The 21,546-nt window shown below is 57.3% G+C and overlaps 9 protein-coding genes across 9 annotated transcripts; 4 read left to right on the top strand and 5 right to left on the bottom strand.

The window, feature by feature from the left end:
* Nucleotides 1-297: 297 nt before the first annotated feature.
* On the top strand, nt 298-471 carry PHYSODRAFT_434000 (hypothetical protein; the record flags this gene model as incomplete). Its single annotated transcript, XM_009524825.1, has 1 exon — nt 298-471. A coding segment is annotated over one exon (174 nt), but the record flags the coding sequence as incomplete, so codon positions are not given.
* A 1,095-nt stretch (nt 472-1,566) lies between these two features.
* Nucleotides 1,567-1,923, top strand: PHYSODRAFT_375302 (hypothetical protein; the record flags this gene model as incomplete). The annotated part of the gene is made up of 1 exon (XM_009524824.1): nt 1,567-1,923. A coding segment is annotated over one exon (357 nt), but the record flags the coding sequence as incomplete, so codon positions are not given.
* A 1,415-nt stretch (nt 1,924-3,338) lies between these two features.
* Nucleotides 3,339-5,039, top strand: PHYSODRAFT_558788 (hypothetical protein; the record flags this gene model as incomplete). Its single annotated transcript, XM_009524823.1, has 1 exon — nt 3,339-5,039. The coding sequence occupies one exon, from the start codon at nt 3,339-3,341 to the stop codon at nt 5,037-5,039; it is 1,701 nt and encodes a 566-aa protein (XP_009523118.1).
* Nucleotides 5,040-5,125: 86 nt separating this feature from the next.
* On the bottom strand, nt 5,126-7,147 carry PHYSODRAFT_495533 (hypothetical protein; the record flags this gene model as incomplete). The annotated part of the gene is made up of 2 exons (XM_009524822.1): nt 5,126-7,031; nt 7,110-7,147. The coding sequence occupies 2 exons, from the start codon at nt 7,145-7,147 to the stop codon at nt 5,126-5,128; spliced, it is 1,944 nt and encodes a 647-aa protein (XP_009523117.1).
* A 595-nt stretch (nt 7,148-7,742) lies between these two features.
* On the bottom strand, nt 7,743-8,114 carry PHYSODRAFT_411258 (hypothetical protein; the record flags this gene model as incomplete). The annotated part of the gene is made up of 1 exon (XM_009524821.1): nt 7,743-8,114. A coding segment is annotated over one exon (372 nt), but the record flags the coding sequence as incomplete, so codon positions are not given.
* Nucleotides 8,115-8,209: 95 nt separating this feature from the next.
* Nucleotides 8,210-8,476, bottom strand: PHYSODRAFT_376602 (hypothetical protein; the record flags this gene model as incomplete). The annotated part of the gene is made up of 1 exon (XM_009524820.1): nt 8,210-8,476. A coding segment is annotated over one exon (267 nt), but the record flags the coding sequence as incomplete, so codon positions are not given.
* Nucleotides 8,477-8,701: 225 nt separating this feature from the next.
* PHYSODRAFT_491966 (hypothetical protein) lies at nt 8,702-10,459 on the top strand (the record flags this gene model as incomplete). Its single annotated transcript, XM_009524819.1, has 1 exon — nt 8,702-10,459. The coding sequence occupies one exon, from the start codon at nt 8,702-8,704 to the stop codon at nt 10,457-10,459; it is 1,758 nt and encodes a 585-aa protein (XP_009523114.1).
* On the bottom strand, nt 10,459-10,725 carry PHYSODRAFT_285406 (hypothetical protein). Its single transcript, XM_009524818.1, has one exon. The coding sequence runs from the start codon at nt 10,689-10,691 to the stop codon at nt 10,530-10,532; it is 162 nt and encodes a 53-aa protein (XP_009523113.1). The 5' UTR covers nt 10,692-10,725; the 3' UTR covers nt 10,459-10,529.
* A 656-nt stretch (nt 10,726-11,381) lies between these two features.
* PHYSODRAFT_440831 (hypothetical protein) lies at nt 11,382-20,957 on the bottom strand (the record flags this gene model as incomplete). Its single annotated transcript, XM_009524817.1, has 6 exons — nt 11,382-11,892; nt 12,151-12,463; nt 13,142-13,853; nt 14,322-14,503; nt 14,612-15,002; nt 15,297-20,957. Coding segments are annotated over 6 exons (7,770 nt in total), but the record flags the coding sequence as incomplete, so codon positions are not given.
* Between the last annotated feature and the right edge of the window lie 589 nt (nt 20,958-21,546).

Below are 21,546 nucleotides of genomic sequence, written 5' to 3'. Positions count from 1 at the left end.
CGGTCATTACAAGCGGCTTGCCAGCACGGCCATCTCAACACGGCCCGGGCTCTGATTGCCGCGGGCGCTTCCGTCGACCCACAGACTGACAACGGACACTTTCCCTTGATGGCGGCATGCACGGGTGGCCATGCTGCTCTAGTGGAGCTGCTTTTGAGCAAACGAGTGTCAGTTGACACAGTCGATAATGATGACCGGACTGCGCTCATGGCTGCTTCACAAGAGGGGCACGCCGATGTCGTGCGAGTGTTGGTTCAAACCGGAGCGCAAGTTGATCAGCAGCGCCCAGATGGAGAAACAGCTTTGATTATTGCCTGTCAGCATGGACGCCTCGAAGCCACTCGAGCGCTCATCTACGGTGGTGCATCGGTAGATTTGCCGGACAACATTGGGGATACGCCCTTGATATGGGCCTCTTCAAAGGGCCACGGCCCGATCGTCCAGCTGCTGGTTGAAGGTGGTGCATCCATTGAGTCTCACTCCAAGACGGGCTGGACTGCGTTGATGAAGGCTACCGAGAGGGGGCGGTTGGATGTGGTAAAACTGCTGTTGAAAAGTGGTGCGAACATCAACGCGCAAGGTCTCAATGGAGCAGCGGCGCTGAGCATTGCGTGTGAGCATGACCAGTTGGAAATCGTTGTGGCGCTGGTGAACCATGGAGCTGATACTGAGATTGCCGACGACGCAGGCTACACCCCGTTGATCACTGCCGCACAACTGGGCCACTCCGATGTCGTGCAGTTCTTAGTTACGAGGGGAGTGAACGTCAACGCACGGCTGCCCAGTGGAGGGACTGCTCTACTAACGGCAGTGTGGTTCAAACGATTGGCTGTGGTTCGGATCCTCCTGGATAATGGAGCAGATTTCACGTTGCGTGGCGACTTTCAGAATTGGTCGGCGTTGACTGTCTCGTATATGAGCGGCTACATCGAATTGACACAGCTGATATACGAGCGCGTTGAACCTGATTTCAGTGTTCCTGTTGATCAACCTACGCCTGCTGTGGATTCGAACAGTGATGCTGGACATGTTACGAGCACCAACTCCATCATTGACGAGAAACTGCGTAATGGGGACACTGCATTACGAATTGCATGCGAGCAAGGAGATTTGGGGGCGGTGAAAAAGTTGCTGATACACCGTGACGACATCGATAAGACTGACGGGAGGGGCCGTACTCCGCTTATGAGTGCCGCTCAGAATGGTTATATTGACGTGACCAAACTTCTACTTGATGAAAGGGCCCGAGTCGACGCTACCGATGCAGACGGACATACTGCACTATCGATCGCGTGTCAGCGCGACCACTTAGCTATCGCCCAAGAGATCATCCGGGCCGGGGCCACCATCGACATCTTCGCATCGAATGGGCGTGCTCCACTGCACTTTGCGGCAGGAATCGGCAACGCCGCCGTAACAAAGTTGCTGTTGGAGAATCGAGCGACTATCGACTTGGTCGACAGTAATGGCTGCACCGCACTGATGGAGGCTTCTCGTCATGGACACACCGATACTGTGCGTATTTTAGTAGAGCGTGGAGCCCGAATTGATGCGCAAGATCTAAGCGGAACAACAGCTTTACTACTTGCAAGCCAGCACGGACGACGCGACATCATTCGTGTTCTTGTTGATGGTGGCGCGTTCATTGACTTGCAGGACAGCGCAGGAAATAGCGCGTTGATGATAGCTTCGGCGAAGGGCAATGCTGGAGTCGTGGAGTTGCTTTTAAACAGCGAAGCAGCTGTAGACCTGACGAACAACAGTGGATGGACTCCACTGATGCTCGCTTCGCAACAAGGCTACTCGGGTGTGGTGCAGGCTTTGGTACGGAAGGGGGCACACATTAATCATCAGAGTCCGACTGGAACAGCAGCTCTACAGGTTGCAAGTCAGCACGGCCGTCGCGATACCGTTCGAGCTCTACTTGACGCTGGCGCATCCATCGACTTGGAGGACGAGGATGGGAATAGCGCGTTGACACTGGCTTCTTCACAAGGTCATGTCGGCGTTGTGGAGATGCTATTATCGGGAACGGGGTAGTCGATGGTCATTCCGATCTTTCCTTACAGTATTGGGAAGCGATGGGCGTTTGTATCCATATGGAAGGCGAACGTGTTCAAAGTTGGCACTAGCGTTAGCGATACTGGTCCAGCTTGACTATCCTTTATGCTTTACCCATGCTTATTGTATCGACGTCGAAACGCTTTAGCCGTGTCTGAAAGAATGTCTCCGACCGATGCCGCATTGTGGAATTCGTCGTCAAGATCCAAGCTGGGGGAGACGTCTCTATTCTGCAGTGGCTATGAATCTCTCGTCAAGTGTTGTCGACACTCTTCACCAACGCATAGCCAATCGACAGACGTATATGTAGATGATAGATGATGGAGAAGCACGGAGACTGGAAGCTCACTCATGATTCAGTGCAGCAGCAAGTTAGTCCACACATTCGTTTTGGTAACCTTCTCACTCGTAGTCTCACCTGCGCGTCGAAGGTCTGCATTAGTTTACTTGTAGATCAGCTGCTGAAATGTGTCTCCTCGAAAAGTGGTGCTAGTCACGTGAACTTACGACCTTCGTGGGAATCGACACCAACAACATTTACCGGACACTGCTGACATTGTTGCCACGCTTCTTGACTATGTAGATCATGGCGAGCATTTCCAAGGAGCTCCGAACGTTTCCCAAGGAATGCAAGAAACACACGGTGCAGAAGGTGACGCAGTACATTGATAAGGCCACCAGGGCGCTCGTCACTATGCGGTCAAGCAGAAGGGTCTCGACCGCCAGATCAAGGAAATCTTACACAAGAAGGTGACACGATTCATTCGTGGGCACGCTGAGTCACTGTGACATACATTCACGAGTGCGTGCTGGTGTACATGCCAACCCTGCGAAGAAGATTGTGCTGCGATTCTTGGAGTGCCAGACGTGGAAGTGCATCAAGCAGATGGACATTGAGCGAGAAGAAGAAGAACAATTGGCCTTAGTACTAAACCCACAAGAATAGGATAAACCAACCGGTGGGATCTGAAATTCAGAGTCCTTACGCCCAAGTTGAGAGTGAGTCAAAACAAAGGCTAAGGAAACGAGACTGTGAATGCCCCGCTAACTGTCCGTAAAACATTAAAGCATGTAGCCTTGCTATTAAAGTAAAACGCTACTGTATCCAACTCGTCTGACCAATTATACGCGTTTTAAGCGTTAATCATAGTGTTTTAGCATAATTTTCCCGATTTACCTACCCCACTGGATCTGTACAGTACTTCGCTCGTAATTAATCGATGGTACAACGTACCACACACTCATATCAGTGCCACACTGCAAGTCTCCCGTCGACCATGGCGCTTCCTCACGAGCGCTCGCCAATGCTGCCCTCCACTTACGCAGCAATCCCCGATGGCACTCGCCGTCCTCTTCCCATTACCGTAGGCTGGCTTGCACTGGTCTCCGCCGCGTTGGTGCTGTTGGGACTCGTCACCATCGACTCCCCCACTTCCATCGCCCCGGAGACTGTGCAGGACGCTGCCACCACCACCGCAGTCACGACCTCGTTCCCCACGCTTCCCGACGGGTCCAGAGACCTGCTGTCACTCTGCCAGGAGAAGTTCATCACCCAAGAGCTCGACCACTTCCGGGCCAATGGTGGATCCAGCGAGGGGTCATTCGAGCAACGGTACTTCGTGTGCTCGCCCGAAAGCTTCGACCCGAGCAACGGGTCCATCTTCTTCTACGTGGGCAACGAGGCGGACGTGACGCTGTACCTGAACCACACGGGGCTCATGTGGGAGAACGCGGTGGCCTTCAACGCGCTGATCGTGTTTGCTGAGCACCGGTACTTCGGCAAGTCGGTTCCGTTCGGACTCGACGTGCTGGAGCACATGGAATTCCTGTCCACGCAGCAGGCGCTGGCCGACTACGCCGTGCTGATCGAGGCGCTCAAGAAGCAGCTGGGCGTGGATGTTCCGGTTATCGGCTTCGGCGGCTCCTACGGCGGCATGCTCGGCACGTGGTTCAGGATGAAGTACCCGCACATCATCGACGGCGTCATCGCTGCGTCGGCGCCTGTGGTCAACTTTCTGGGGGACCCGGACCACCCCGCAGACACTGAGGCGTTCAACCGCGTGGTGACGTTCGACATGTCGGAGGAGGCGGGCGCAGCGCCCAACTGCATCCCGAACCTTCGACGTGCGCTGACTGCTGCCATTGAATCGGTGCAGACTCAGGATGGACGCAAGCAACTGGCGGAGCTGCTTCACCTGTGCGACACAGACTCGCTGTCGACGTCGGACGACGTGGTTTCCATTGCGGCTGAAGCTTACGGCGACCTGGCCATGGGGAACTATCCGTACCCAACGTCGTACATCATGGACGGAAACGTGGATCTGCCTGGCTACCCGATGCGTGCTGCGTGTGAGCCTCTCGCTGGAGATTTCGCTGAAGACGACGACCTGGGGCTCATCAACGCCTTCCGCGAGAGCATCGACGTATACTACAACGCCACCAAAAGCGAGTCCTGCTTCTTCCCGCCCGCCCCTAAGAAAACAGTCAACGAGTCTGCGACTTCCGATGAAGCCAAGCAGGCCAAGATCGACCAGAAGGGCAACTTCTGGGGCTACTTGGAGTGCTCGGAGCTGTACATGCCCATGAGTTCCGACGGCGTGAGCGACATCTACCCCGCCGTGCCAGTCAACCAGTCGAAGGACGACGCTGACTGTTTCGAGCAGTGGGGAGTTCACTTGAAGCCGAACTGGGCCCAAACCGAGTACGGCGGCATGAAGGCGCTGCGAGCTACGAGCAACATCGTCTTCAGCAACGGCAACTTCGATCCGTGGTCGGGTCTGGACGTGCTTCAGTCCCTCTCGCCTTCCGTGGTGGCTGTGCCGGTTCCTGGAGGAGCTCACCACTTGGACTTGTTCTTTTCGCACCCGCTCGACCCGCCCGCTGTTACCGAGGCTCGTCAGACCGAGTTGAAGTACATTCGTCAGTGGATCGACGAATTCTACGCCTACAAGCAGGAGGTCGTCAAGACGGACCTCTAAGTTAAGTGGAGTTAAGGGCGCCTAAAACCTCGATAAACTTACCAGACGAGTTCAAAATTGTGGCTTCGTGTTACGCTTAGCATCAACTAATAATTCCGCGAGTCGTTATCGCGCCGGACGTGTGTAAAGTTGCCTTGTGGTAACGTTGCAGCCCGTATTGTACCTTGTGAGGTCCTCGGAGGCACGTACAGCCCTTGTGACGGTGCCCCCCTTGACATCATACTACTTGATGCGCCTACACCACCCCCTCCTGTTGTCGCTGCCTTCTTGGAGCCACTCCACCCAGCTCCAGCACCATAAGATTTATGTGAATTCTTCCCTCCTCCAGCGGCAGCTCGCTTTGGAGAATAGATGTCCATGGAGCTGGGCAGACTTGAGACGACGAAGCCTCCGTTCTTGTTGCCTCCTCGCTTGGACGAAGACTGCTGGACGCCGTACGGGTTTTTCATGTACGACGACGGGGTCGAGTACGGATGAACTACAGGCGCTCCACCACCCAGTCGACTGCCGTGCGACGTCATGGAGACGCGGATGTTGTCGTGCAGGCCGATATACGTCATGTGCTCGGTGGAAATGGGCTGGCCGTAGTTGGTTGCTGCGTGGTGCTCTGAAATGGGGGGCACCGCTCCTGATGGCACCACCAGCTTCTTGTTCTGGGAGAACAGCGGGCTGGTGCTGCCATCGTTACCCCCGGAGCTGTTGCTAGACACACTCGTGGTTGTCGCTGTGCTGCTTGTGGTGGAGCTGGTGCTGGAGGAATTGTTCATCGCTCCTTGTAGTGTCGGTAAATGGTACGCACCCCCAGGGCCTCCAGTACCCAGACCGATCCCCGGGGGCGTCTTCCGTGGTATAATGTGCGCGTTGCTACTGGTGCTGTCCGGGGATGCCACGCCTCCTTTCTCCTTCCTGGTCGGCATGGCAACCACCGGAGCGAAGAGGGGTTTCCCGAGGGTTTTATCCATGACTGTGCTTGGTACAGGTATACCATTCGCCAACGGATCATTGTAACTGGACGAGGGTAGCGTAGCAGGCATCACGGGAACTGGACTAGCGACCGGATTCCCGCGCGAAGGCTTCCGAGATCGCTTTTTCCTTACGGCGGCGGTGTCATTTAAGTCCCGTGCAATCGCCTCCTGCAGTTCGGCCTCGAAGGCATCGTGCGAATTCTCGAAAAAGGGGTGTTTGAGCAGCTCCGCGCACGTCCAGCGGTCCAGCGGCTCGTCAATTATCGTCTGGCGGATGAAGTCCAGCGAGGTTTTATCCATCGTGGGGAATCGCGCCTCCAGAGGCTCGAGATCGCTAGCTTGGGGCAGTTTGACCCCCACGTATAGTGCATTTTTGCGGAAGAGCTCTTGTTGCCTGGACGTGATGTGTCCGAGACAGCGAATGATGTGGTAGAGCTGGTCGATGTCTGAATCCCCAGGAAATAGCGGCAATCCCGTGGCGATTTCAGCGAACATGCAGCCGATGGACCAGACGTCCACGCCCTTACCGTACGACACGTCTCCTACCAGCAGCTCGGGGGCTCGGTACCACCTCGTTGACACGTACTCCGTGTACTTGGCTCCGGCTGAAGCTAAAGGCCGCGCGAAGCCAAAGTCGCAGAGCTTGAGCACCCCGTTGCGGGACACGAGTAAGTTCTCGGGCTTGATGTCGCGGTGGATGATGTTGTGCTGATGGCAGAAGTTGATGGCGCGCACGAGCTGCCACATGAGCTTCTTGAGGGTCAGCGGGTCCAGCCCGTCCGGATGACGCTCAATCTCCTCCAGGATCGTCTTCTCCACGAACTCAAACACCAGGTAGAGCTTGCCCTTCATGCGGAAGACCTCGAGCAGACTCACGATGTTCTCGTGCTTGAGCTGCTTGAGGATCTTGATCTCGCGCAGGGCCGTCTTCTTGACCTGCTCGTCGTCGTCCGACTCTTTGAACTTTTTGATGGCCACGATCTGGCCCGTGACTTTATGCCGGCACTTGAGCACCACGCCGTACGTTCTAAAGATTATTAAGGTACAGAAGTTAGCGATCCCCTCCTCGGTCCTTTCGAATGGCTGCAATGCAGGACTCGCTCACCCTTCGCCGATCGTACCGAGACTTTCATAGTTCTCCATGCCGCCCCACCGGCACGGAGTCGGAAGCACTCCGTCGCAGTCACTTCAACGCGGACGACCGGAATGCTGCACCGTGGCTCAAGCAGCTCAATCCCTCGTCTTTTCTTGGAATCGAAGAGACAGCAGTTCGTTTCTAGCATTTCCTTCTGCATTGGTATTGATAGCTTCCAGCCACAACCCGCTAAAATTATCGCAACACGCTTTTGGCTGTGTCCTCTGTTGTATAGTTGCTCAACCATTAAGTGCACATAAAGACCAAACCTGGCCTGCTACCTGTGCGTTCGAGTATTTATCCCAGAGGTCGTCGACTTCCGCTTTGTGTACTCATGACTCATACGCTCTGGCAGCGCCACCAAACACGAATCTCAAGGTGATCAGTTTGCAAGTTTCTTTGCATTCTCGTCTTAAAGATCCGAGATCCGGTAAGTGAAGGGCGACACATCCAAAGCGAAGATCACTTGGGGTCGTAGACCTCAAACTTCCAGAATTGTTCTTCACTCTGAGTTCTTGACCCAGTTATAATAAACGTAAAGGTAAAATCGACCCCCTGAACGTAACATGAGGTTAGTTCTAACGTCAGACTCTCAGTGGCTGCAACAACACGCAACGCACCAAACTGAGCCACTCGGAAGGTCATCGTCAAGAAAACCCACGCGAGCAGTTTGCTCTGGATCAACTCCGCTTGGGACTCAAGCACAAACGCCAACTGATACAGCACGTTGAATCCCAGCTTCCTATAGACCAGGAGTGTCAGCAGCCCAAACGCCACCAACTCAACGGCCGCGAAAATGAACAGGGAGTCTATCGTGTCCCTGACGTTGTCCGTGGTCCCTCCAGAGAGTTCCGCGTGATATTTGGCGCTCGGGAGGTGCACCATCACCAATAAGAACGTGCCGTAGAAAATAGGGACTGCGGCATCGAGATATGCGGTCAGGACGACGCATTCGGTCGTACACATGACTTCTAACGCTTGGGATAAAGGCTCCGTATTCGGCGTGGAGTTCGATTGTTCTTGTGTCTGCTCGGTATCAATTTGGTGAGGAACTTCGCCTGGACGAGGAAAGCATAGAAGACGGTGGCGACCACGACGGTAAGTCGGACCCAGAAGCCGTAGTGGCCATACCACTTGACTGAAGGCTCTTGGAGAGGCACCGCTTCTTGGCCGATGACGGCCACTTGGACAGGAACCAGTACCCATAAGTAGACGCACACAACCCGTGGTAGTGATGCCGTTCGAGTGTACCTGTCCAGAGCCAGAAGACGCTCGGTGGAGTAGCGTCCACCGCGATAACTCACGTACGAGGCAGACCAAAGCCGCGAAAGCCTCTCGGCCCACGACCACCAGCCGCCGTCATTCTTCGTAACCAAAGAGTTCGAGGTCACCGCATGTACAACCTCCTCCGTTGGTGCAGGATGAATCATAGTTTTTAAATGGCTGCCTACTGAAATAGCTCAAAGATGGCTACACTTGGCCGCGACTGGCAAAAAAGTATCTTTGCGATCTTCAAGCGTCGCAATAGAGTAGAGTGGGTAGTTGCCATAGTTGCAGTCCCGATGCCCCAGCAGCAGCACAACCTCCGCGATGAACAGGACGAGGACGACGACGAGGAGGAGCAAGTGCGCGAGCGCGACCTGGTGGAGGCCTACGTGGCCGAGCACGCGCTCGAGTCCTCGCTGAACGACGTCATCAACCAGGTGGTGGCCAGTCGGCCGGAAGATCCGTTCCTCATGCTCTCGTCGCTGCTGTACGCGCGCGCGACGACCAAGCGCGGCATCTTCTTCGTGCAGGTGGCCGAGGTGCTGGACGCGTCGGGTGAGCCGACGGTGCTCGTGAGGCTGCACACTGGCAAGGGAGTGTTTGAAGGCTGCTGCTCCTCCGAAGCTGTCGGGATCACGGACCGGGAGTGCAGCGCGCAGTTCAAAGATCTTGACGCAGACGACAACGCAGAGGAAGGCGACACACCCACCTACGTTCCTCCCAACAAGCAGCGCTACGGCGGTCATGGTTACGCCAAAATTGCAGCGATAGCCCAGGAGCTGCTGATCGAGAAGCTCGTGAACACAGAGCCGTCCGACCAGGGAGCTCTGGACGACGTCCTGCAAGGCCTGGAGGCCACGGTAGGGCGCAATGTGTGTCTGGCCACGTCGCTGGCCATTTGCCAAGCTGGGGCCAAGTACGCGGAGCTGCCGCTTTGGGACTACGTGGCCAAGCTGCAGGAGCTCCCGCCGGAGAACCAGTGCGTCCCCATGCCGCTCTTTAGCGTCGTGAATGGCGGCAAGTACGCGTCCAACAAACTGTTCGCGCAGGAGGTTCTGATGACGCCCACGAGCGCCGCGAGCTTTGCAGACGCACTGCAGATCGCTGTCGAGTTCAACACCGCACTCCGCGTGCAGCTTGAGACTCACGGCGTCGGCTTCACCAACCGAGGGGCGTTCGGAGGCTTTGCTCCGCAGCTCCAGACACTGGCGGAAGTGTTTCAGATCCTTCGAGCAACTCTGGACGAGGTTCGAGCGCGACTGGAAGACCCCGACGGGGCTGCGATCTCACTGGCCAGTGCGTCTCCGCTCCGAGTGGACTTTGGTGTCGACTTCGCCGCGTCCGAGTTCGTCTTGCAGCAGACGCGAACGGACGGCGAAGGCGCGGACCAGAACGACGAAGACAACGACACGCCGCGGTCGTTCACGTACAACACGGACCGGTGGGTTCCTGGATCAAGCGGCGCGCTCAAGAACAGCGACGAGTTGCTGGACATTATGCGCAGTAGCGTGAAGGAATTGGAGCTCACCACGGTAGTCGACCCGTTCGACGCTGGAGACATCAAGAGCTTCGCCGCTCTCCACAGCGCTGAGAACGACGTGGATGGCAGCGCTCTGAACTCTGGAGACCCGGTTGATGCTGCCAATGAGGAAGTGAAGGGAAACAACGCGGGTCTTGGTGGTGACCCGAACTGCCGCGTGCAGATTGTAGGGCGGAATGCGGTGGAGCGTTACGGTCTCTCAGCGCTGAACGAAGAGCGCGCGTGCAACACGGTGCTTCTCGTCCTGCACCAGTTCCCGACTGTCACAAAGTTGCTGCAAGCCATCACGAACGCGCAGCATCTCGGACTTGCTGTCGTCTTAGGCGCTTCAGGGGGACAATTAGGTGCCGACGCCGAGATTCTGAGCGCTCTAGCCATGGGCTCGGGCGTTGGTCAGGTCAAGTTCGGCGGAGTGCTGGGTGCTGAGTGTTTGGACAGATATCGGAAGCTGCTGCTCGAGAGCCAAGAGCCTGGCGCTCCACCATTCGTAGGTGCCAAAGCCTATCGTCGGTAACGCAATGTGCTTACACTTTGATTGTATTTTATGGTTACTTTTGTCGTGAGGCAAGTAGAATTGGATTGTTTCACACGTGCCTCTCGCCGTCCTCCTCCTCCTCTTCTTCTTCAACGGATTCATCCAGGTCGAATGACTCGTCCATGTAGTCGTTCTCCGCCTCACTAGCGCTGTCATCGTGAATCGCGGGGATCGCTGCCAAGTTCGTGGTCTGCTTCGCCGGTGAACTCATCACGCCTTCGTGGTAGGCGACTGCTCTGCCAGCAAAGTCGGACGTGTGTGCTCCGAGCGAACGTGAAGGGATTTGGGCGCCGACTGGCGCGTCGTCGTGCAACGGGATTGAGATCTCGCCGAACTCGTCGTCCTCCTCGCTCGACCGGATCGAAGCTTGAGCGAACTCGTCGTCCCCGTAAGACTGGATGGACGCCCCATCAAACTCGGTGGCGGTTCGCGACCGTAGAGGAGATCCGCCGACTTCATCATTTCTAGCCATACGCAATAGGGCGGCAGCAGTCTCCGCCTTGTGCTCGTCTTGCGCGTTGAAGCTGTGCATTGCTGCATCAACCCCATCGTCGCTTAGTGGGAGCGAAGTTTCACCGAATTCGTCCTCTTCCTGCGATGCTTGACCGAATTCGTCGTTGCTGCTGTCCTTGTGAACTCGGGACTGAATCGATGGCTGGCCGAATTCGTTTGTCTCCAAGGACGCCTCACCAAACTCATCGACGTCTTGCAATCTCGACAAGATCGAATCATCCGACCGAGACACGATCGAGACCCCGCCGAATTGGTCTTCGCCACGGGAAATGGAGCGAAGTGATGTCTCTCCAAACTCGTCCTCCTCATGCGCGATAGAAGCGATCGGCGCGCTACCACGAAGTCCCTTACTCTCGCTTTCAGTTGACTGGATCGAGGCCTCTCCAAGGTCGTCTCCACGCGATTGAAGCGAAGTTTCACCGAACTCATTGTCATCATTGCAGCTCTGGGACTGAAGCGATGTCTCTCCAAACTCGTCATCGTCAGTAGCAATTGGCCTTGTGAGTCGACTTAACTGTGGTAGTCGCTGCGTCTTCATAGTGGATCGACTTTGTTCCAGAAGTAGGCGCTCAACTTCATCCATGTCATCGTCTTCTTCGAGATTCAGGCGGCGGGTTCCCATGCCAAAGCGACTTAGGCCCGATGAGAATGTCGGTGGACTCTGCACAGTCATCGTCTCCTCTTCCTCCGAACTTCCTTCGTCGTCCTCCATGCGAAGCGCCATCGCTGGCGCTGCTGCTGCTACTTCCCCGCTTTCGCTATCGTCGTCGCCATCGCCCTTCGTTATGGCGCTGCTCAGAGAACGCTCGGCTGCACGAAGCTGCTCTTCCGACCACTCACCCTCGTCTTCACCATTGTCCATGCGTTTCGTTGGCTGCACAGTTGACTCCGAGTTCACACTACGCTCCTGCTCGAGATCCAACGCAACATCCTCATCAAACGAGCTCTCTGCGAGTGGATCCGCATGAGAGACAGCGACTGCGCTCACACGCTCATTGCGGTAGCGGGCACCATCGTCTTCATCATGCTGTGGATCATCGTAGGTATATCGGCTCCCAAAGGTATGCCGGGAGATCACGGGCTGTGCACTTACATCGCCTGCCAGCCTGGATGCGAGTCTTTCAAGCGCATCATCTTCGTCAGGTTGGCTCATGAACGCACCACTCGCTGGGTTTGATAGAGATGCATCGAGCTCTGTGCCACCGATTGACTCGTCCAGAGCGTCAGCTTCATGGAGGTGATGAGCCAGTGCTGCATTTTCCACACTCGAAGCCGAGTCTTCTAACGCATTATCGACATCTGCACTCACGCGTTCCAAGCTGGAACCGGATTCTTCCATCATGGGATTGCTCGCTACGGCGTCATCGTTCATGCTCGAGGACGATTCTTCTAGTGCGCCTGCTTGTTCTAGTTCATCCTCGTCATCATCTCGGCCTCGGGCCAAATCTCTCTCCAAGGTTGTGTTCGACTCTCCCGATCGCGATGGCATTGCAGTTGCCTCGACCTCGTGCTGAGTACCGAAATTGTTATTTATTCCATCCGTGTCTCCTTCAAGCGAGCGGGTCGAGCACTCATCGAATTCGTCCTCTACCTGGGATACCTGGCCGAACGTATCGTCGTCATGGCGTCGGGACTGAATCGATACTGGGCCAAACTCGCTTATACTCTGCGACTTGAAGGACGACTCACTAAACTCATCGGCATCCTGCAATCTGGATAGCATCGAAGCGACCCCAGACACGCCAACTTTGCGCGACCCCGTAGTGGCCGATGCTCCATCAAGCCTGCTCTCATGGGATTGAACGAAGCGTTCTCCAGATTCATCGGCATTAGATTTGATCGAGGCCTCGCCGATGTCATTGTCGTCACGCGGACTGGAGCGAATTGATGCCTCGCCAAATTCGTCCTCGTGCACGCTTGAGGAGCTCGGCTGTCGGCCACTCAGTGCTTTATTCTCGCTTTCAGTCGACTGGATCGAGGCCTCGTCTTCAAATTCGTCGTCTTCACGCGATTGAATCGACGCTTCACCAAACTCATCGTCATTGCCACTCTGATACTGAAGCGATGTTTCTCCGAACTCATCCGTAGTAATTGCTCGTGCGGTAGTGAATCTATTCAGCTGCGGCAGTGTCTTCTTGGTGGATTGACTTTGTTCAAGGAGTAGACGCTCAACTTCATCCATGTCATCGTCTTCCTCAAGGTTCAAACCACGACCTCCCATGCCGAATCGACTAAGGCTCGATGAGAAGGTCGGTTGGCTTGGCACAGGCATCGTCTCCTCTTCCTCTGAGCTGTCTCCGTCGTCTTCTATGCGACGGGACATGGCTGGGGCTGGTGGTGGTGCTACCGCTGCTGCTGCTGCTACAACACTGTCACTATCGTCGTTGTCATCGCCCGTCATTACGGCGCTGTCTAGCGAACGCTCAGCTGCACGAAGTTGCTCTTCAGACCACTCGTCCTCGTCTTCATCATGGGGCGAGTGCTTCGTTGGCTGTGAGGTTGGTTCAGAACCCGCACTGTTCTCCTCTTCGTTCTGATCCGAGAGATTATCCTCATCAAACGAACTCACAGCGAGTGGATCCGAGTGGGAAACAACCAGTCGGCCCCGTTCATCGTGGCGGTGGACACCATCATCTTCATCAGGCTGTGATGACAACGGACCACCGTGAGTATATCTGGTAGCTTCATGGGCATTGCTTTCCAGTCTCGATGCTGAAGCATCGTCTTCATGGGGCTCACTCATCGACTGGCTTCTCGCAGTGTTCGATGATGATGCCTCCGATATGTCATGCTCGTCGCCGTAACCCACACTACCAACCGATTCTTCCAACTCGTCAGGTGCATGAAGTTGGTCTGCAACCTCTGCATTTTCCACACTCAAAGCTGAGCCTTCTACTGCCTGGGGGTCGTCATCGTGTACTTCTGCGCCAACGTTTTCCAAGCTAGACGACGCTGAATCTCCCAACATGGTATTATCTTCGTAATGTTGCTGTGCGTAAGTGCTTCTCGTAGCGTTGGATGGTGGTTCTTCGTCTGGTACTTCGTAGTTATCTGGTAGTTCTTCGTCCATCGCTTTGCTCGTTACACTTGCTGATGATTCTTCCAACGCATCATCACCTATCAAGCTTAAGGCTGATCCTTCTAGTGCGCTGTCCTCGTCAGAGTCGTTCTCATGAGCGGGAACAGCCCTCTCCTCACTGGACGACATGTTACGCAGTGCCACGTCTTCCTTGAGTCGGTCGTCCACTACATCGCTCCCCTCGCTCAATGCTGGCGATGATTCTTCCAATGCGTTATCCTTATCCTTGGTATCGCGGTACCCAGCCACATCGTTCGCCACGCTTGGTGTTGATTCCTCTAGTGATTCGCCTTGTTCATATCGATCCGCCATTGCGCCAATCTCCACGCTTGACGCTGAAACTTCGACATCGCTGCCTTCGTGATACCGAGCTCCGGCCACACTCTTTTCCACGCTAGATGCTGAGTCTTCTACCTCATCCTCATGGTGGTCTGTCACTAATTCGTCAAATGTATCTTCATTCGCAGCGGCGTGACTAGCGCTTGATGCTGTCGATTCTTCAAGTGCATGCTCGCCTTCGTCATGTTTTTCAAGTGTACGCTCATTAACTGAAATCTCGCTGTCCGACAGATCATCACCACCATCAAATGAGTTTTCCAGCTGCGCGTTGTGCTCAACTGGCGTTGGCTTCCCAACCGCGCTGTCATGCCCAGCACCGACATCAGAGTCAAGGTTGTTGCGAGTGTCCATACTTTCATCCTCATCCCTTTCCGACATCATCGAGTCATCGAACGAGCTCTCCGCCATGGCGTCCTGCGCTACAAAGCCATCGGAGCCCGACTTGTCAGCTTCTTCTACTTCATCGCCGCGCATTGAGCGATGCTCCACGTTATAAGAGTTTGGTTCGTTGCCTTCGAGTGCAGCCATCATGGCATTATCGAACGAGCTCTCCTCGAGAGGATCCAGCTCCTGCTCATCCTCTTCCCCTTCCTCTTGCTGCGAGCTCGCGTCTTGGCTAGCATCTAGCTCAGCATCGCTCTGTTCAGTCTGAACAATTGTCATAGAGTTTGTGTTCATGTCCGTGCCGGCTGCACGACCACCATCCTCCAGCTCAGAACCATCGGACGAGACCTCGTCTATTAGCTTATCATCAAGCACAGCCCCTTGCTCTGAGCTTGCGCCTTGCTGCGCGTCACTCTGTTCAAGCCGATCAGCTGCTTCATGACTTGTGTTAATGTCTGCGCTGGCGTCCAGTTCATCATCATCACCACCATCATTAGTCACTGCTGTCTGCTTCTGCTCCGTCTTGTCACGAGCAAGTTCATTATCATGTGCAAATTCATCACTGCTATCAAATTCATTATCAATACGTGGGTTCACCTGCTTACTAGAGTGCGCAAGACTCTGCTCCAGCATCAGCCTCTCCACTTCATCCATGTAGTCGTCCTCGCCATCGCCACGAAAGCCCAGCGAGCTCCACCTGGACGCAGTCTTGGCCTCCTCAATCTTGCGGTCGACACTCGACTCCAGTCCACCGACGCCATCACCACCTTCATCATCATCGTCACTCCTATCCTGCCTGCTCTTGAAACTGTCCTCCGCAACATCATCGCTAGAATCTTCATCGTCATCAAGGTTAGACATCGCTACAGCTCGCTCCTCACGGCTTATTTCCTGCTCAGCACGCACAACATGTTCAGCGACCCCCAACTCAGCATCAGTTCCGGATTCGTCATGACTTAAGTCGCCAATCGAATCCTCCCCCTCCCCATCCACATTGTCAGAACTCGCACCTTCTGCCTCGACATCCACAGGGCTCTCCTGCTCCACGTCAGGCTGATCCACGTCGTGCTTGACACCCTCCTCATCTAATTGCTGCTCCGACTCGTCAAAGTAGTTCTCCTTCGCCTTCTCCAGCGCAAGCGCAATCGCCGCGCCGTCCACAGACGAGTTCTGCGAGCTTGGGGCAGCCGGGACCACTCCGTCATCCGTACTCACGCCGCTAACGCGAGCCTTGGAAACTCCATCCGGGAAGACCGAAGTCGATCCATCGTGAAGGTCCAACACAGCGTCTCGTAACCGCGACTCCACGTTCCGGAGCTTCTCCACAATCTCAGGGGCAATCGACGCGTACTTCTGCATCCACCGGAAATCGTTCAGTAGGTTGCTATCGCTACCCGAACCGTGGGCCACAAGCAGCGCGTTCAGGAACTCGGCGTTCATCAGCACTTCCTGCTCTACCGACTGGACCTTGGCCATCTCACGAGCGCTCTCGGCACGGACGCGAGTCAGCTTCTCCTCTTCGTCAAAGACGCTGGCGCGGAGCTCGCTCCACTCCATGATGCCGCAGCAAGCCGTCAGCTTCTGGTACAGCGACTGCACTTCGGCCGTCAGCGTCACAATCTCCTGGCGGGTAGCAGTGAAGTCCTTCTCCAGGTTAGCGACGTTGTTCTCGTCCGGCGTGAGCGCGGCAGTGCGCTCTTCGAGGTCCTTGAGTTTGCTCTGCAGCTCGCCCAGGTCGTGGTACTTGACGTTCTCAACCGCGCGGATCTTCTCACGGACGGCTGCCACAGCGGCTGTCAGCGTCTTGTTCTCGGTACGGAGCTCCTCCACTTCGCGCTCCTTCATCTCCGTGCGTCGCTGGTACGACACCTCGCGCTTAGCGCGGTCCTTCTCCTCCTCCTGCAACTGACGCTCAAGCTGGCGCTTCTCCTCACGCAGAGTCACCATCTCCTCGCTGAACTCATCCGATCCCTTGGCAATGATAGCGGACTTGTGGTACTGTTCCTTCAGCTCCTCGCGGAGCTGCTCCACGACAGACTCGAGCTCGCGGATCTGTGTCTCGTGCTCCTTGACCTGGCTGTCCAGCTCCTGCGCCGTAGCGCTGTCGGCTGCCGCCTGCTTCACAGTCAGCTCGTATTCAGCCTGGAGACGTTCCAGCTCGTGCGCAGTGCGACGGTGCGTCGCGTACAGGGCGTCAAGGTGGTGCGTGATAGCGTCGTCGTCGCTCATATCGCCACTCTCCTCGATCACTTCGTTATCGCCGGACGCGTTCGCGGCCTGAACCAACTCCTCCAGAATACGCTTGAGACGCGACTGGAGCTGCTGCTCGCGGTGCTGGGAAGCCTTCAGCGCCGTCGTCAACTCGGTGATCTGGTCCGTCAGCTCGGAACGAGCAGCCTCCAGCTCCTTGTTCGACACCGCCTTCAGCGACTTGACATCCGCGTTCAGCTTGTCGATGGTGTCCTCCAGGTCCTGCTCGCGAGCACGAGAGCTCTCACGCTCCTGGTTCAGCTTCAGCGTAAGCGAGTCGATCTGAGAGACGTAGCGGCTCTGCATCTCCTCCTGCGCCATCGCCATCTCAACCAGCTTCTGCCGGTTGGTCTCGTCCGACTGCTTGGCCTCCTTCAGCTGCGTATGCTTCTCCTCCAGAGTGCTCGACACCTCGCTGAGCTCAGCGCGAAGCCTGTCGACTTCGGCCTGCATCTGACCCTTAATTACAGCCAGCTCCTCCTCCTTCTCAGCAGAGGCGCCACCAATGTTGGCCTCCATCTGAGACACCTCTCCCTCCAGACGCGTCTTCGTCTCCTCCAGCTCCAGAATCTGGGCCGTGCACTCGTCGATCTTGCTGCGAGCCTCCTTGACCTCGTGCGTCAGAGTCGATACCTCACGCTGGTGCAGAGCCTCCTGCTTCTCGAGCTCCTTCTCCAGCTCAGTGATCGTGGCCTTGGTCGTCTCGAGTTCGGACTGAGCACCCTCCAGCTCTGAGATACGCTCCTCAAACTTCGACTTCATCGCGGCAAACTGCGTTGCGTGCTCCAGACGGAGGTTCGTCTCCGTGCTCAGAGTGACACGCTCGTGCTCGATCTGCGCGCGCTGGATCTGCTCCAGCAGATCGTTCTTCTCGTCCTTCAGCGCAGCCAGTTCGTCCTCAAGCGCGTCAAGGTTGCTCTTCTCAACCAGCGTGTCGCGCAGCTGACGCATGGCCTGCTCCTTGCCCGCAATCTGCTGCTTTAGCTCGCCAATCTTCTCGTCGTAGTCGCTGGACAGCTTGGTGATAGTGTCTTCCATGATCACCTTCTGGCTCTCCTTAGCTGCGTTGAACTCCTCAGTCATCTCTTCCAGCTCCTGCTTCAGCTCGTCCTTCTCAAGCTGGCTTTCAAGCAGCAACTTCTCCAGTTCGTTGCGCTCTTCAGTGCTGGCAGCGGTGAGGGCAGCCTGCTTCTTCATCTCGTCACCGTTCTGGAGTGCCCGAGCAACACGCTCCATCTCCTTCAGCTTCAGCTGCGCGATGAACAGCTCGTGCTCCTTCGTAGCCTTCACACGACGAACAGTCTTGGCCTCACGCTTCGACAGATCCAGCATCTTAGCGGACGCCGTCTCGATACGCTTCAGAGTCTTGGTCAGAAGTCCGACTTGCGTCTGCTTCGCCTGCAGCTCCGACGTCAACTGGCGGACCTTCTTCTCCTTCTCGCTCTCCAGGTTGCGGATCTGTTCACGCACCTCGGCAACTTCCTTCTTCGACTTGCGCACCAACTCGTTCTTCTCCTCGTTCTCCGCCTTTTCACGCGCGAGCAGGTTCTCCAACAGCGAGTTCTTGCCCTGCGCCACACCCATCAGCTTGCTCTCCTCCTGCAGCTTCTGCATCAGCTCCAGACGTTGATCCTCCTTCTGCTTCTCCGTCTCGGTCAGCGAACTGCGAAGCTCCTTCAGTCTAGCCTGGAACTGCTGCTCCTCGCTAGCGAAACGGCGCTCCACTTCAGCCTTGGTGGTAGCCAGCGCCTCCAGCTCCGCCACCGAGCGGGCCAAGCGCTGGCGAAGCTTGTCGTTCTCCTCCTCCCTGTCGGCCGAGCTACGGCTCAGCCGCTGGCTGGCCTCCACCTTCACCTGGCTCATCGTCTCCTGCAGGTTCTTGGTCGCCTCCTCCAGCTTCTTCTGCTTCTTGGCGAGCTCCGACAGCTGATCATCGAACTTGTTGGACTTCTCCTTGTTGCTGCTGGCAATCTGCTCCAGCTTTTCCTCCATCACCGCAGCCGCGCTGCGCTGCTGGCTCTGCAGCGCCTTGTTGAGCTCAGTGCGCGCGTCAGCCAGCTCGTCACGAAGTGTAGCGCTTGCCAGCTTGGCATCCTGCAGCTTCTTCTCCTGGCGGTCCAGCGCGCTGGAGAGCTGGACCAGGTCCTCCTTGCTCTGCGTCTGCGCGTTCTGCAGCGGGAGCAGGTCGCTCTTGCGCAGCGCCGAGCTCTGCAGACGCTGGATATCGTCCGACAGGTCGTTCTTAAGGGCCGCCAGACTCTCCTGGCGCTGCGAGAACGACTGCTTCTCGAGGCTCGAGACCTTCTGCTCCATCTTCTCGGCCATGCGCATGACATTCTGGGCCAGGCGGTCCTCCATCTCGCGGAACTCGCGCGTGAGACGGATGCTCAACAGGTTCTCCACCGCCTTCATGTCCACCAAGCTGCCCATCTGGCGGTGCATGAGCTGCACCCTGTCTGCGAGCTTGAACAGACCCTGCTCCTGTTTCTGGCGGTTGGCCACCAGCGCCTCAATGTTGTCCTCCAGCGTCGAGATCTTCATGGTCGAGGACGACAGCGCCTTGACGCGGGATCCGAGCTCCGCCAGCTCGCGGTCCACGCTCACTTTGCGGCCAAGCAGGTCTGCGCTGTGCTCTTCGAGGCGAGCGATGGCGGCGGCATTGGCCTGCACGCTAGCGATGATCTTGGGGTCGGAGACCGAGGGCGCGCTAGCCGACGGGTGGCTGTTGGCCGACACCAACACGGCGTCGCGCAGCTCCGTGATTTGCGAGGCCAGCGACGACGTCTGCGTGGTCAGGCCGGCCACGTCCGTGCGCAGGTCGGCGACTTTCTTGTCCACAGCGCCGTTGCGGGACGCGAAGTGGGTCTCCAGGCTCTTCTTGACCTCTTCGATGACGTGCTTTGGGACGTCGCTGGGGATGTCGGAGTCCGGGACGCGGATGCGGGGGCCCATGCTGGCGCCGAGAGGACGCGCGTGCGGCACGCGCCCGTCTGCTCCAAGGCGGCGGCTGAGGCGTGACGAAGCGCCACTCATGGAGCGCGTCTCGTCTAAGTCGTAACGCGGCCGCGGGGCGCCCAGGTCGGCCATGGCCATGGCGCCAGCGCCGCCCGCAGACGCCCGGTGCTGCTGCAGCATAGCGGCCGTCAAGCCGCCGCCACCGGCGATGCCCACGTGCGGACGGCCGGAGGCGCTGGCCACGCTGCCGTGGCCCGAGTCGAGGCGCGAACGGCCCAGGCCCTGGTTGCTGGACATGGAGCCGGTGTCGTCGTCGCCGCGTACGAAGGCCTTGGGTCGGGCCGAGGCACGCGAGGACACGGAGCCGCTGTCATCGTCTGCGCGAATGAAGGCCTTGGGTCTGGCGGACGCGCGTGACGACACGGAGCCCGAGTCGTCGTCCGCGCGGATGAAGGCTTTGGGCCGAGCTGAGGCGCGTGACGAAACGGAACCACTATCATCATCCGCGCGGATGAAGGCCTTAGGCCGAGCTGACGAGTGCGAAGACACGGAGCCTGTGCCGTCGTCTCCCACGTACACGCGCGGGCGCGCCGACGTGTGCGAGCCCATGGAGCCCGTGTCGTCGTCGCCGCGCACGTAGGCCTTGGGGCGGGCCGAGCCGTGCGATCCCATGGAGCTGGTGTCGTCGTCGCCGCGGATGAAGGCGCGCGGGCGGGCCGAGGAGCGCGAGGACACGGAGCCGGCGTCGTCCTGGGCGCCGACGTACGCGCGTGGGCGGGCCGACGAGTGCGAGGACACGGAGCCCGACGCGGAGCCCGAGCGCGCGAGCGTGGGCGCCGTCATGGACACGTCGGGCGCGCGCACCTGCGGCTTGTCGCCGATCTTGCGCAGCAGCTTGAGGTTGTTGTTGGTCTTCTCGATGATCGAGGACAGGTCCGAGTCCCAGGACGCGCTCATGGCGGCCGAGGGGGTGCCGAAGCGAGAGTGAGGGCCGGCGGCTGGCGCTTGGGGCGAAACGGCGCTGCCCGGTCGAGAGGCTAGAGCGGGCGCGCAGCAGGAAGCAGCGCGTCTTACCGGCCTGGGTTTAGCCTTACCTTGCTGGGCGGAACCGGAAGTGGGGGAGCGCCGTCCAGTTGTCCGGGCCCGCCGCGATCAGCTGCCGACAGCCCCTCGGCATTTGGCAGCATGCTCTTTGCACCCGACTCTGCCAGACATACTGAAACCAAGTTAATCCCCGGCTATACGTGTATGCCCATACCAGGGGTGTTGAAGCGTTGTTTTGCTGCGACTTGTGCGGGACGTTCGCAACGCTGGCCAATGCTGACCGAGGTGCTGTTCGTCAATGCGCAGTGCAGGCGCTTGTAGTGAAGGCTGCGCATTGCTTCTTCAACCGGTCTCCAGTCACTGGGTCGAACTGGCCGCGGCGGCCAGCGCTCGGTCGCTTGGTCGCCTTGCGTGCCATCATCTTCAAGGACACCCTGCCGCAACGAAGCCTCCGGGTAGGAAAAGGAGCGCGGTGCTACTGGCACTGTTAACTTATAGGTGT

This window comes from Phytophthora sojae (assembly GCF_000149755.1).
Source record: "Phytophthora sojae unplaced genomic scaffold PHYSOscaffold_3, whole genome shotgun sequence".
Classification (NCBI taxonomy): Eukaryota; Oomycota; class Peronosporomycetes; order Peronosporales; family Peronosporaceae; genus Phytophthora; species Phytophthora sojae.
This window is presented reverse-complemented; position numbering and strand designations above follow the sequence as displayed.